General features: G+C 41.7%; 1 protein-coding gene across 6 annotated transcripts in view; it reads right to left on the bottom strand.

Annotated features, from left to right (window-relative positions):
- Positions 1-7: 7 nt before the first annotated feature.
- LOC117237403 (prohormone-1) overlaps positions 8-14,600 on the bottom strand; it is a 60,612-nt gene continuing 46,019 nt past the window's right edge. For 3 of the 6 annotated variants that reach the window (XM_033501325.1, XM_033501326.1, XM_033501323.1), the window contains exons 2-3: positions 7,401-7,525; positions 8-793 (exon numbers count right to left, since the gene is read on the bottom strand). In XM_033501325.1, coding sequence (XP_033357216.1) covers positions 629-793; positions 7,401-7,511 — 276 coding nt within the window. In that variant the 5' untranslated portion in view covers positions 7,512-7,525 and the 3' untranslated portion in view covers positions 8-628. Of the gene's footprint in view, positions 794-7,400; positions 7,526-10,179; positions 10,346-14,600 lie in introns of those variants that run through there. The other 3 variants (XM_033501327.1, XM_033501322.1, XM_033501328.1) reach the window with 3 other exon arrangements.

The following is a 14,600-nucleotide window of genomic DNA, read 5'->3' as shown; positions in this document are numbered from 1 at the left end:
AGGGCGATTGCATACAACAGAAATAAATTCTTTATTGAACTTTCTCCATTAATGATTACAGCCACCGTGTTCATAAACGTAAAATTTGATTTACAAGAACGTAGCGATACATTCCGCTCCACCGTCGAACAACGAAATAAGTCGTAAAGTCTATTTACGTGGAATAAAAATGCGAGGTGGCCGATCGCTATATCGCGAGAATATATAATCTCGATAACATCTAATCTACCATTTTCTTTCTTAATATCGAATACAATGTATTGCGGAAACTCGGTGCTAATTTACATCCGCTACATTTCCAAGTCTTCTCCACGTGCGTTTCCCTTTTTAAATGAAATTCCATTGGACGATTCAAATTTCAAGCGCGATAGAAGAAACAAACGATTCGCTTCCTGCTAGAAATATGATTAGAGTTTTGGTATCATTGATATCCGAAGATCAGCGGAACCTGGATATGCGCGGATGTAAAGTTCGCAACTAGAACCGGGTTCGTGTTCGTCGAGCTACACTCGACTATTTAAAAGTTACCACTGGACAAGAGAGATATAGGCGGAGGAGAAGAAGAAAGAAGAAGAAGAAGTAGAAGAAGAAGGAAGCACGATGGCGATCGTCGATTTAGCTGGACGTTTTATTTGCCGAAGCAGGAGACCGCGTTGAAAGCGCACTGTTTCCAGTAGCTGCGTTTACGCTGGAGATCCCCGATGTCCAACTGATTCCGAAGCCGTTTCACGATTTGCTTCGTAAACAGGTAATTGATCAGAGCAGTCTCGATGCTTCCATCGTCGTCCACCAGCTGAAACACACGCTTTCGCCAGGTCTCGAAAAATCATACTCTTTATTCGAGTACATCGCGAACAGATCGAAGATTTATCGTCGATGTTGATACAAATTTCACGATTTTTCCGCCATACGAAAGAGACATTGAATTTTCGTTAAACGGAAGTTTATGATAGTCTTGCTGCCATGAATTTTTGCGGATATCGCGGTTAATGCGATATGTACACGTGAAATCTTTTTCCGACTATCTCGAGCAAACAGAGACGTCGCAAAGTTTGAAAAATAGCTTTATTACATGTATCGTACGCTAAATCTTCGTGTTCACTCTGCGTTCACGCTGCTCAGGATTAGGCGTACACGTGCATATTTTCCTGAATGCAAAAAAAAAAAGAAAAAAAGAAAAAAAAAGGGAGAAAGGAAAAGGAAAGCACTCGATCACGTAACTAGCAATCTCGAAGGAAAAATGCTTCGTGTTATTGGAACGTTGTTGGACGCGTTAAACGTCGTTATTTCTAATATCTGACTTTCGTAGCATCGACTTTTTCAGAAAGACCAAAGCTACGTTTCGATGAACATCGATTATATGGGTCGTGCGAGCGAAACGAAACAAATTTCATTGGCCGTAATGGCGTGCATCGGAAGTCAAAAAAAAGAGGGAGAGCATCCTACCCCTGTGACGTCGTATTGACCCCGATATATTTCGCGATCTTTCGCGTTACCATCGGAAAAGCAACGTTAATGGATAATAATGCTCTGAAAGCTAACGCGGTTTTATTTACGTTCAAAAGAATTTCGTGGCGTTAGAGAACATGGGGAAATCGTTTAAAAAATACGCGTGGATAACGGTATGGCTTCGCTGAACACGATTTTTTTTCTCTCTCGTGCGGCTCTTTTTTTCCTTTTTTTTAGTTGGGAAAATGTGCGCGAAATCAACGGAGCGTAAAGTCGTTGAAGCAGGATAACGCATGTATCCGATTCAGGATAGGCGGGATGCAAGTAAAACGCGATGGTTCTAGTCTGAATACGTAAGTAAATAAAGATATTTAAAAAGAATCGGGAGAGATAGCGTGGTAAGCGCGAATAGAGCGAGAGAGAGGAGTTTAATAATCCGATGCCAAAGCGTTTCTCGTTTAAACGTTTGTGCGCGCTTCGAAAGATGAAATAGCAATTTGCAGGAGCGAATGATTAAAAATTAACGAACAAATGGAAAGAAAGAAGAACGCGTCTATCGCGGTAGGAGAGCGTTTAACTCGACGTTTATAAAGTTGTTGAATCAGCGTTCGCGACGGACAACCGGACGCTAAGTGAAATCGGATTGCCGTTGCCGAGCTATCGATTATCGGATCAGCCGCAAATTTATCAGCCTTCCTTCGAACGAACCATCGTTCTTTATCGTTGCTTCTCTCCGTGACGGAGCTCGAAAAGTCGTCGCGGTCCAGCTTTGCACGAGCCGTTTGCGAGATTAGTAGTCGCGGGCGGAGACCGATTTTTAATATCCTGCGATTCCTTTGTAAGAACAGTTGGGCGAGACGTACGTTGACGGTCCGCCGGAAAAGATTCGCAAAGAGCTCCGTGTCGATTTCCAGCGACGAATATACGCGGCTCGTGAAACTCGTCTTCCTTTGGAAAAAATCCATCGAAGAAACGTATTAGGCGAGATACCGTCGTTCGAGCTTGAGCGAACTCCGACTGCGAGAAACGATATGGGAAGGGAATCGAAGAAGGAGTAACTGTATTGTTCGAGTTCTTTTTGCACGGGATGGTCTCCTTTCGAGAAAAGTAAGGAATAAATTCCTATCGGTGGAAGATGCCGTTATCTCGCGCGATATCTGCTCATCTCCGATGTTCATTTCCCCGTAACATACGTATGCTAATGTCGAGTTACGGGAAATTCCTCGTGCGATATAACTGCTTAAACGAATGAACCTGTTGTTGAACGAGGCATGGCGCGCGGTACGCTGTAGCTTATTTGCAATTCAAACGTGTAGATAAGAGTTACGCAACAGGACTTTGTGCGAGCGTCGCGTTTGTACTTTATACGATGGTCGTGGAAAGCCTGGATAAGGTAGCACGAATGAAACATCTTCGCGTAGTATTTTGATTTAATACCGATGTAATGCTTCGAAGATCTTCGCGTTTTCCGTTGTACATCCTACGTTCGAGATGAACCTCAGCATCGCTGAATCCCGTAATGCTGCAAACTAAACCCTCGCGCGACGTATCCACGTCACTGTCGTTGTGATTTGTAACGGACGAACAAACGCTCGGTCCCCTAATCGAGTTTAAGAGTAATATGTATAATTTCTAGGACAAGTTTCCTGCAACAACATGGCAAACTGCTGCACGTTTATAGGACGAGAGAAAAGAGCAAGGTCCCGATACATCGACAAACGTAATTTCGTTTCGCTTGGCAATTAGCTTTGTAATCCGTTGCAAAGGACATACGGTTCTTTTTTCGTTTCTCCGCACGCTTCTATCCTAACGACCCTCTTGTACTTGCAGCGGAGGAGAAATTTAATTTGTCGCTTTGAAATAGTAGCCAGTAGTAAGGGCATATTGAAATCTTAAGCTGCAGTCGTTCGTTTGGAAACGTTTAACAAAAGTCGCGTTTAACAGCGCGAATATTTCTTTTCTCCGTCGACGATTAGTTTTCCCCAGGGAATCGACGTTCTTTAACTCGTGCGAATCGTACTTGTAGTTTATCTAAGCCCGTTCAAATCTTGAAACTCGACCGATGGTTCGATCGAATTTAATCCGAGTATCTATAAACGTCCGATCGTTTAGCTGTCATCGCGACGGACAAGGATGTACGTTGTGAAAGGTGCAATTGGTATTATTAAACCGTAAATTCGATCGAGCCACGTCGAAATTGTAAAGCGGGATTACGAGACACCGCACAAGTTTGTAACATGTACGCCAGTTACGGAGATCGAGAATTATTCCGTGTATAGTAAATACGCAGATATCTGGAAAGAAATTGCCGAGCGAATAACGAGCCTATCACGAATAATCGTTTGTCTCGTATCGTTTTCTAAAAATGGAAGATATTTTCCGTACACCGACAACGCGGAGTAATAATAATTACGCGTAATATACGCACGCGATATATTATTTTTTCATAAGGAACAACCGCTTCATGCCCACTTTTACGTTCTTATTCGGCTACTGTACACAGACTGTTACCGAACTGGCGATAGAAACCGAAAGAAGATGATCGTGAGTGGAAAAATCAAGTCGAAAATATGGAATAAAATTCGTTCGAGAAGAAGTGAAATATATAAAATGAAATATCGAAGAAAATAAATTTTGATCGTTAAACACATTAGAAAATCAAATTTACTTTTCTCGAGAAGGAAATGAAAAAATGTTATCCTACGTCCTTCGATTCTTTTCACACGTGGAACAACCTTCTGTCACTTATTTACTCTTGTTCAGCCAGGTTTTAGCCAGGTTCGAGCATACTTGATAAATTTACGAACTCGATTTTCTCGATAACGAAGCCCCCTAGGAAAAACGTCGCTCCACGTTTCCCATTTATTTTCTCGCGTAGATTCTCCTCCTCGTCGTATGTATCAGCAGTTCGGGAACATCTTGTATATGAGTTATAATCTCGCCTAATATGTAGCTATTTCTTGTTGTTGGAATTCCGGACGACAACGTGCCTTGAAACTATGCGACCGTGCCGTGGTAAGCGGCTTTGTCTTTGACCATCCTGAGGACGCGCACGATTAAACCGTATCTGTGGAGTATCAGAGATAGCGTTAATTGCGCACTTAACGTCGTTTGTGTTCGAACCTGCGTGGTAACATTAACCGGTGGAAATTCCGAATTAATAGAATCCGGAATTAAAATTGCCATTACAGCCACGTCACGGTACAATCACGTTCTTCGATACACGCGTCTATATATAATCCGTCGCTTTGGGATCGAAGGAAACGGGGAAAATCGAAACGATTGGAAAAAGTTGAGCGCGAGGAACTATCGCGAAGAAACTAAGTAGTTTCACAGCTAACAAACGCATCTCTGTCATGGCAAGACGCGACCGACTCGACAGTTTGCACAGCCTTGGAAACGAAACTAACGCGACATTTCGCGAAACGGTTATAAATAAATTGAATTTGTCAAACAGTCGTTTACACGCTGGAATAGGGACCGAGCAACAGGTTTCTCGCTTCCTTTTCAACCACTAGCGTTTTCCACCTTTTCTGCCCTACCCATGTTTTTCGTCCGATTATCCTTTTCATTTCGGATGGCTCGACGTTGCCGTTCTTATATTCACCAACTCGCTCACGCTCGATAAATGTTACGTCAGCAGATCTGAGTCGCGAAATTGCATTATGTTTCATTGAAATCCGGGTTACAGTAGCTCACGGATGTATTCCAACACTTTTAGAAACCTTTTATCCATTAGAAAGCATTTTCAAATCTCACTAGTAACGTAACGAGACGCGGCTATCGCGATTGTATCGGTGGAATTTGAGATATTTATTGGAAGTATTTAATTAATTAAGGTATTTTTGCAGTCAATTATTCGTTATATTAATAACCTACGATATTTAGTATTACGATATTACGTAGAAGCTACGATATTACGTATATTAATTTTTTTTATAACAAACGATAAGCGTATGTTTGCAGCAAATGTCTTGTAGCTTGCATATGTATTTTCGAATTGGTACTCAAATACTACTATGAACACTAATGTTTCGTTATAGCGACAGCAAAGGTTCAAAAGCTTTCGTACTATTTCGGATATATTCGGCGAAGATTTTTCCGGTGCGTATTCGAATATTTCCGTGAACCACTGCAACTACTCGCAGATTTCAAATTAGAAGTAATCGACTTTGATCTGAATTTTGTCGGATTGTAAAACCGGAAACTTAGCTCGAAGTAAACTAGGATAAAGGTTTCGAAGAGTAACGCGTTTTAGTCTCCGACATCGTTCGGAAATTGTGGAAATTTCATTATCGATCGTTGAGTGAACCTTTCGTTGGTCAAGGATAGGACCGATTATTAACATTCTCTTGGAGCCCCCTGGAAATATCGAATATATCGAATACGTGGAGGGTAACACTTGGCATAATAAGAGGAGTCCTTCGTATTGAAAAAAGGACGGTTTGCTGTCACTGTCGCTATCCGTGTGCCTGGTGTGCGAAACGAGTATGCGACAGAACGGTATTCATTTGTATTGACGCGCGTGACTGTAATATAAATCGTTGCCTCTTTACCAAGCTACATCTTCTCTCTTTTGTACGGTCTCCCCATGAGGAAATTGTTTGCTCGGTGTAAAATTCTCATTTCCTATTTATGGTAATTATTTACAAAACGGACGACCTCGTTGCTTTCAACGAGCTTGAAACATGTTATCAGAATCAACATTTTGTACGATTTTTCTCTATACACGTTACCATCGTTCGCTCGGATGTAATAATCAAGCGCAAGATATTCGCAAAAAGTTTCCGATCAATTTACGGTACCGTTATGCTTCGTTCTGGAATATAGCACAGCCTAACGCATTTTCGACAATCGTTTCCAACTCGATTCGGAAAGAAAAATCAATGGATTAGGTTTGGGTCAGATAATGAATTAGTATTCCGCCGTTGTGAAGCGGCCAATAAAGCTACTATGAAATAAACTCAGGTATTGAATAATAAAACAGATAAAATTCATATATTAAGTTTTATATTGTATTATTATTATTCGAAGCTGGAAACGCTTTTAGTCATGATATTGAAAAAAGTGACTGTTCGATGATCAAAATTATACGGTCGACGAAACAGAAACTTTTGCGAATATCTCGGAAACTAAAGCCGAGCGACGGTAATACGTAGAGGAAGAGATTGTCCACGATATTGACTTTGATAACATATTTGCTTTGTAAATAATTATCCTAATTATTTATTTATTTATTATCAGGGACAAATAGGCTAACCACGATATCGCGATGTGAAAGTTGCGTGTACCGATTACTCGATCGCATTTGTCTGATTAATCGACGAAGAAATTAATTTGGAAGCGGAGAGAAGCCGCTGTTAAATGATACAGTGAAATAGTTTCAAAGTGCGGTTAACCGATCGAAATGCGTCATTCGTCGACCGCAAATAACGTCGCGTTCATGGCAAAATCGTGAAAAAAAAAGAAGGAAAGGGAGGAGAAGAAATGGAAGAGTACGGTGGTGCGACTTAAAAGGAATATAAAAAGCTGAAAGCGAACGCGCAAAACCGATTGACACGCCGTACGTGCAAATTTAAGTCTTCGGATAGGACTTTTTTGTTCTGTTCCATATTTTTTGTACGGCATCGAAACGAGTTCCAGGGGAGCGTTGCCGTCCTTCTCGCGGATAAAATCGAGGACAACGCAAGGTGAGAGGGTAACGAGGCACATTTGTCATCGCTCGAGTGTCGCAGCGAGTACGGACGCGGTATTCTCTCGTCTAGCGTGAGGTTGCAGCTTGTTATAAACGATATTTTCTTTCATTTATGCATCTCTATTTTAAAAACAAGTTTACGTGATTAGTTAGCAAGCTAACAAGCAAGATCGATCGCGATCACCGATAGAAACATCAATTATACCGGGCGTGCATCATTTTTTTCTTTTCGTAGGGGGCGGATTTTGTTACTTACGTCTACCTCGTTTAAAAGTCTCTCCTTGTCAGCGGCTGGAAGAGCTATCGACAAGTCGATCAACACCATCAGGACCATGGCCAGAAATATGACAGTTCGTAGCGACGGCATGATATATCTCTGTCCTGCAACAAAAACCTGGTTAATCCGGCTAATTGAAGGGACTATAGTTGTTGCAAGTATTAAATCAAACGCTTCTAACGATCGACTCGTTAACGACTATTTTTTCCAACACGTAGCCAAAGTTAACGCCGATCTTGGTTGACCTTTCGAACAGTTTAAACAGATATCGTTTGAAGATCGATAATAAAGCTACGATATCGGACGGAAGAAAATTTCCAAGCTATACGAAGAAAGTACAAATGTCGTTTGTCGGTGTACGTTGTGGAAGAAAAGCTCTATGGCGCTTTACTCTATGAAAATCATATGTTTATCGCGAATCGAAGAATCTGGCGATGACGCGAACCTATTTCTGTTAATAAGAAGCAACGATGCATACGCCGTCGAACTTTTCTCGATACGTATGACGATAGCGTGCAAGTAACGAGCGTTCGTATCACCCCATAGGAAGCTCTAAAAGTATCTAACGACGGCTTCGTGTGTTGATTACGTTTCAGAAAATCGAACGATTGCATCTTCGACAACGTCGAAGGGTCAAAGGCTCGTCGATACGCCAGGTGATTTAAAATCCCGATCAAAGACAGTGTTCGACTGCCGTGGAAGCGCCTTTTATAAAATTAAAATCAACGTCTGGTCTATTTTCGCAACGTTCCCAACGACCGATCGGTGAAGAATATACACACATACATATGTATAATAATTCTAAATTAATTCCTTTTTCTGAATGCGAGCAACGCGATTTTTCTCCAAAGTAGAATTTTATACCGTGAAAATGGAGAACGCGTTTTTCCACAGCCTTATCTGTTAGAAAATGTTTCTACCAACGTGGAGCGGCGGTAGCTCTGTCAAGAACGATCATCCATCTTACGTGCGTAAGAAGAAGAACATATTCTATTTCGTAGTAATTTATTTAGGGGAAGCAAGCAAGATAAAGACGGTGGAGTTTATATGGCAGCGAGTTCTGATTGGTAAAACGAATGAGATCGATCGTTGATGGAATATTTTACTCGGTGTCAAAATAGGTTGGTCAGAAAACCACTGTCAGTTGGTTTTATTTATTTGGGCCTGACAAGGGAGACGCTTTCGTCGGTACAGCCGACAGTTCGATTCTGCTTGATGAGCACCGACAGCCGCTCTAACTGTCGTTGACAGAACGATAACTCAACGGAGGAAATATCGAGAGTGATACGGTGCCTCCGTTTAAAAATACTCGCGCTGCTGAGTGAAGTATCGTGATGCGATTTGCGCGATTAATTAAATATCGAAATACCGATCGGAATGTCTGGAGATACACAGGATGCCCTATTTTCATCTGTAAGTACAATTCGGGGAAGAAGTAACTTAATGTATATAAAGGTCAGCGTTACTCTTTAAATAGAATCATAGAATTTTGAATGCATCAAACGATCCATTTCAGTATTCTCTGTAAAAAAGTAAATCTATCTATGTCGAAAAACTATTAGTCTAGCAGGTATACCGTATCTTATTTTATAAAGCTTTTATTAAACGTGTCTACGAAAAAGAAGGGAAATAGATGCAAAAGTTAACGACTTGCGACTTTTCTCTATCTACGGAAAAATTAATTACACCAAGATCATGTTTCGAATATATATATATATACGCATATATATGTCGAGCGATTTTAACGGAATATATAACGACGCCCCGTTCTTTCTTCAAATTTGTTGCATCGTTTCGTATCGAACTCGCGTGCGTTGCCGTAGAAAGAAAGTAAAAGACGAGAACAATGAGATCCGATAATTACGTGCTTGTTGCAACGAGTTAGGAAACGTTGGAGAGTACCGTTTGTTTTCGGAGACAAGACAAGGCAATGACGGGTAATTGCACTCCTCCCTGGGCAACAGGTTTTCCTCGACTCCGTCTAATGCGTGAATTACAGAAACGAACGCTTCGAACTTTACGATATCTCCGGGAAAAGTGCCTTTCCGCGCCTGATTATTTCTTAGAGCTTTCGAAGCTCCGTACTCCGAGATATTGGAAATTTCAAAGGCATTCGTGCTCTTTTTCAAACCAACTGAATAGATCGCTCCACTTTAGGCGCGATCGGATGAAATGACTCAGTCTGCGAGACTACAATAGAGCGAAATGGAACGTTTGTACACATTGTTAGAGAAAAACGTTCGTAATATTCCGAATGAACCATTACGCGTAGTGACGGGCATTTCACGATAATTTTCATTCAAGTGTCAAAGGCATTATAGCAGTTGTAGGTGGGCGAACGTAATCGCGATTGTTTCGGAATAAATTATTGTGCCGTCAATAAGTTACGTAAAACGTTTTAAGCGCGACTTCCCTTACACGCGGTCTTCTATTTTCGCGATTATGCCAAAGGAATCACGACTCACCGATTTTGAATTGATCCAACAAAGATGAGGTGTACGATAGACTAACGAAACGTAACGGTCGAGGTAACTGAGACGAATGAAACGATGCGACACGAAATTCAAACTTCCAACATGCAGAATTTCCAAAACGCATCTGGTCGAAGAATTACGTTATTTAAATCCGATCGCGATTCGTGCGTGAAACGCGTATCGTTATCTGTACGTATGAAGCGTGACAAAAGAGGAAAAAAAGAGTAACAGCGATTGGGCGACGATTGATGAAAATGAAAAGGACGAATGAAAAAGTAAAGTACCTTGTGGAAGCAGTTCCGGAAATTCGAGATGCGATCCGAGGGTAGTCGGTGTCAGTGGGGCGGTTGTTTTTGGTGAGCAGCTGCGAGAATCGGTGCTTCAGCGGCAGAGTGACTGAGCTTGCAAGCACGCGACCACTTTATATCCGACACAGGGACTGGGTCGGCGGCGTTGGTGGTGGAAACGCTGGGGGTGGAAAACCCACCCCGAGCCACTCTTTCGACGATCACGCGTTCCACCGACGATTCGACGATATTTCGACGCCTGTACAGCAGCTTTTCGAAGCTCCGTCCCACAGGACACCTACCTGTCCCCCACGACACCTATCCTTCCCCCACCCTAGCCTACTCACCGTACCAGGTTACACGGATTAAAGGATTAATTCGATGAATGCACGATTCGCGAAGTAATTCCCTCCCTTTCTCGCAAGCTCGCTCCGCAAGAATCTACTAATCGCGGCAAAACAAAAGAGAAGGTATTTTTGAACGTAAAAAGGCCATTTATTAAAATACCGGCTTATCAAAGCACTTTGATTCTTTGCGTTAACCGTTTCTTATACTTTACTCTAGCGGAAGGGAACGTTGTTCAAAGGAAGAGCAAGGAGAGATGTTGGTTGTTCGCAGTCGAGCACCGATATGTCGTGCAAACCATTGTCTCGATTCTCAAAAGAGACCATAAGGTAAAGAACGATCGGCAAAATATATCGTGCTTTCACTTTCGAATAACTTTAGAGCATATTTCACTATCGTTGACTAACCGTTTCGAGCGATACATTTCATGAGACCAACGAAACTTGAGAAGCTAGTATCGCTTCGACGCGGCAAACTTTAGCGTAGTGGCCTTTTCGTTTCGGATGTTATAAGTTTGAAAACTCCACACTCGAAGATTTTGGGTAAATTCTTGTTGAAACAAATTCAAACGAGAGGAAAACTTAACGTGGAACGGACGGCAGCCTCGATTAGTTGCGATTACGAATATGATAATTTTAAGAGACAAGGGTGGCGTGACATTTTTCAACGCGTGCAGGGATCCACTGTCAGTCTGATGGACGGACAGAATTGCGGGACAATGCGGCAGCTGGGTTGGAAATTCGCGGTGGCAAGAGCCAGGAATGTCTCATCCCCCAAAATATGCCAAACGGTATGTCCGGTCGACGTACCACAGGCCTGACTCTTGCCACGAGATCACGTTTGTCCTTCCCTATCCCTTCATCTATCATTCGGTTGTGTTATAACGTGTTCGGTGTTTGCTCCGTGTAATACGCATCGGTTTTACGCGTTCAATGGATTCCTGCTGTAATCGAGCTGCTACCGTCGCGTTTTCATGTAACGAGATTGCGTCTCACCATCAACAGTGTCCTACTCTCCTTGACCGTTCGCTCGTCCAAATTCCGTCGTTTTTCTTTTATTCGCAGTCAGGTTATAGATGGAAACCGGTGATTTTCGTGCGGTCGAGCTGCAGCTACGTAACGACGTTAATTTTTCATGCGAAGAACGTCGATACTAACCGCTGGCTATTTTATCTCGATATTCTCGAAGATGCAATGATTCCAATGGGCTACGCCTGGGTTCAGAAAATTCTTTGCAAATTATATTCCATTGATTTCTCTCTTTTTACGTTTAAGTGCACGCAACGTCGTTTAAGAAATATCGAAGCCTGTTTAAATTGACCTTACAGTTGTCGATTACAGCTACGTTGTTCAAGACTTATAAGAACGCGAAAAGAAAGTTGTGAATAGTAGAACTTCGATATGCTCGTTATCGGGCAATAAAGAGGGCAGCAATCGACAGTATAGCGATATGTAATCGACTCGCTAGAAATGGGCCATCAACTATGGAGCTTTGGGAAACGTAATCACACCAGCGATGACGATAAAACGCGGTAAAAGCTGCAGGTCATCGTTCACCACGATGGATCTTACACGTTTTCCCAAAGGCACTGCCATCAACTTTTTATTCTCGATGTTGGCTACCCCGGAAGTACCTGGGATATTTTGATGCTCGTTAAATAGTCTAGCGTTTCGAGGGGCGTCCGAAGAACTATAAAGCTTAGTCGTTTAATATATAATCGGATTAGAAATTACTTTATACGCTCGAAGCGTAAAAAAAACAGTTGGATATATTTTTCAAGCGAACAAGGCTAGCATCAATCGACTTCGGCACGAACAGTCCAGCCATATTTCATCGACCTAAACTTAACGCCTGAATAGTTGCCATCTGCACAAAATGAGCGAACGATAACCGTTAAATTGCTGCAATACTCTTCGCTTAAAATTAGCCTTCGAGTTTGTTAGAAAATAGATGTATGTACATCTGTATTGTACGAGCGAGGAATGAAAATGAGAGGAAGACAAAAGGAAAACGCCATGAGACGAGAATGTATTGAATGAATAGATGTGCAATAAAACAAATTCATTCCTGTTTGAGATGTGCAAGAGAAAATAGCGTTGTTCGTTAATATTTCAAGTTATTACGTTATTATTCTGTTCTAATAAATTTTGCATTTAATAAAACGTTATATAGTATTACTTTAACAGAGTTCATTGTTGAAATATGTACAATGTACATGCACAACTCGTCTAATCGATTCGATTCTTATCGCTTTCACGAGAAGGCAATTTGTAATTTTTTGCTACTGTTTTAAATCTCCGCATTCTCCATGATACATGATCGTACAGTATTTTGACTGACTTAAGAGCTATGGTATTGCGAAATGCGGTTCGGAGTTCCTTCGTCGCATGTCTCGAAGCGTTTGTTTAACGATGCATGTATCGATGCCCGTAAACAGAATCTTTATCTTCCCTTTGAGATTTTCGAGCCGCCAGGTACTTGCACCCCAAGTACCAACTGCGCCAGCGCTCGTCGATAAAAACCATACCGCTGAAATTTGCATTAACGACGTGTGGAAAGCTGCATCGTTTCTCTCCGGCGCTGCGTAATTTTACGAAAAAATCAAGGTAGCGTCGTTGAAATAGAATAACATAAAATTCAACTGTTAAGAAAAATTCTCAGGGTCATCGACAACGCGTCACTGATGCATCGAGGTCATTCGGATGGCTGAGACAAAATCGAAAAAAAGAGTAAACACCGGGATGATTAAACTTAAACGACGAGACTTTTGTTAACTAAGACTAACACTGAACAAGATAGTTCTTCGATCGGACTCAGCTTCTTCGAACGCGAACAAGCAACCGTACGGAAATTTGGATAAACCGATTACATAAAGAACACCGAGATCGACGAATCGGTGATCAATCGATTCGGAGCCGCAACAAAATATTCGTTTAAAAGCTTTGACGAACATTTTACGTAACTTAACGATGGATCCACGACTACTTCGTTGTTTTCGCTAATTAAGTATTTTCATAACTCTAATGTCTCGTCTGATTTTCTTCTTTTTTTTCAACTCTGTACCTACGCCTACACCTAACGAGCAATTTTGCCATGACACTCACCTAAGAAGAAACCAGCGGAAAAGATCGCCTCGTCCAACGCGAAGAAACATTTTTTTCTGTTCATAGGATGTTTTGTTTGTTCGTACAATTTTACGGGAATTGGGATAGGCGTTCGTCTCCTTGAAGTCTCTATCGCGTGTCAACGATGATTGTGTCTTTAACGTCAGGGAGTAGACGAAGGTATGAATATAAATTGTATCGCGCGACTCTCGCTATCTTTCGGCAATCGACAATCACGAGGTGCTTTCACAAACCAAACAGGAGAGACGTCGACTCGGTCGCAGTAGAACGTACCGTTGTTCGGTCAGACACGAGGATTCTGCCTTAACTCCTTGTCGCTCCTTCGCACACGCTATCTCTGTTTCCTCATTGAAGGATGTTGACGTAACGCTACATCCTTTGGAAATGTCACACAAAACTAACAACTGATCGTTAAATGGCAAATATTGCAAATTTTTGACACTTTCTAAATTAATCAAAATTATCGCTTGTAAATGCGAGAAGAAAATATCCCGAATGCCTTGTAAATATTGGAAAAATGTATATTTTCCCCTTTTCCTTCGTCGGTTTTTTATCTTCTTTCGTAACGTTACGCGATTCTTGGACGAAATAAAGCTGTCGCTGCCGGCGTTACGTAAACGCGTAATAAACGCTGAGAATTAAGTGTAGTCTCGAAGGAGAGTTGCGCAAACTGATAATTAACCGGAGGCAATCAAAGAAACGGAGAAGTCCGAAAATCAAAAAGTAGCCCTTTCTAGGCTGTCTATTTCCCCCGAATACGTGTTTTCCCTCGACACAGTTGAAAAGTCAGCTGATGTGTCGCAGCTCGAACGAAAAAGCGAACGAAAACGAAAGAAACGGAGGAACATGGATCGACGTTGTAATTATCCAGTAACGAGGCAGAGTTTCGTTGATCAAGGGAATAGAAACGATTCCGAATCGATCGCGAAAAACAAAAGCCTCTGAACG

Source organism: Bombus vosnesenskii, unplaced genomic scaffold (genome assembly GCF_011952255.1).
Source record: "Bombus vosnesenskii isolate JDL3184/JDL3185 unplaced genomic scaffold, Bvos_JDL3184-5_v1.1 scf7180000013370, whole genome shotgun sequence".
Lineage (NCBI taxonomy): Eukaryota > Metazoa > Arthropoda > Insecta > Hymenoptera > Apidae > Bombus > Bombus vosnesenskii.
The sequence above is the reverse complement of the archived record's forward strand: the minus strand, read 5'-3'. Positions and strand labels throughout refer to the sequence as shown.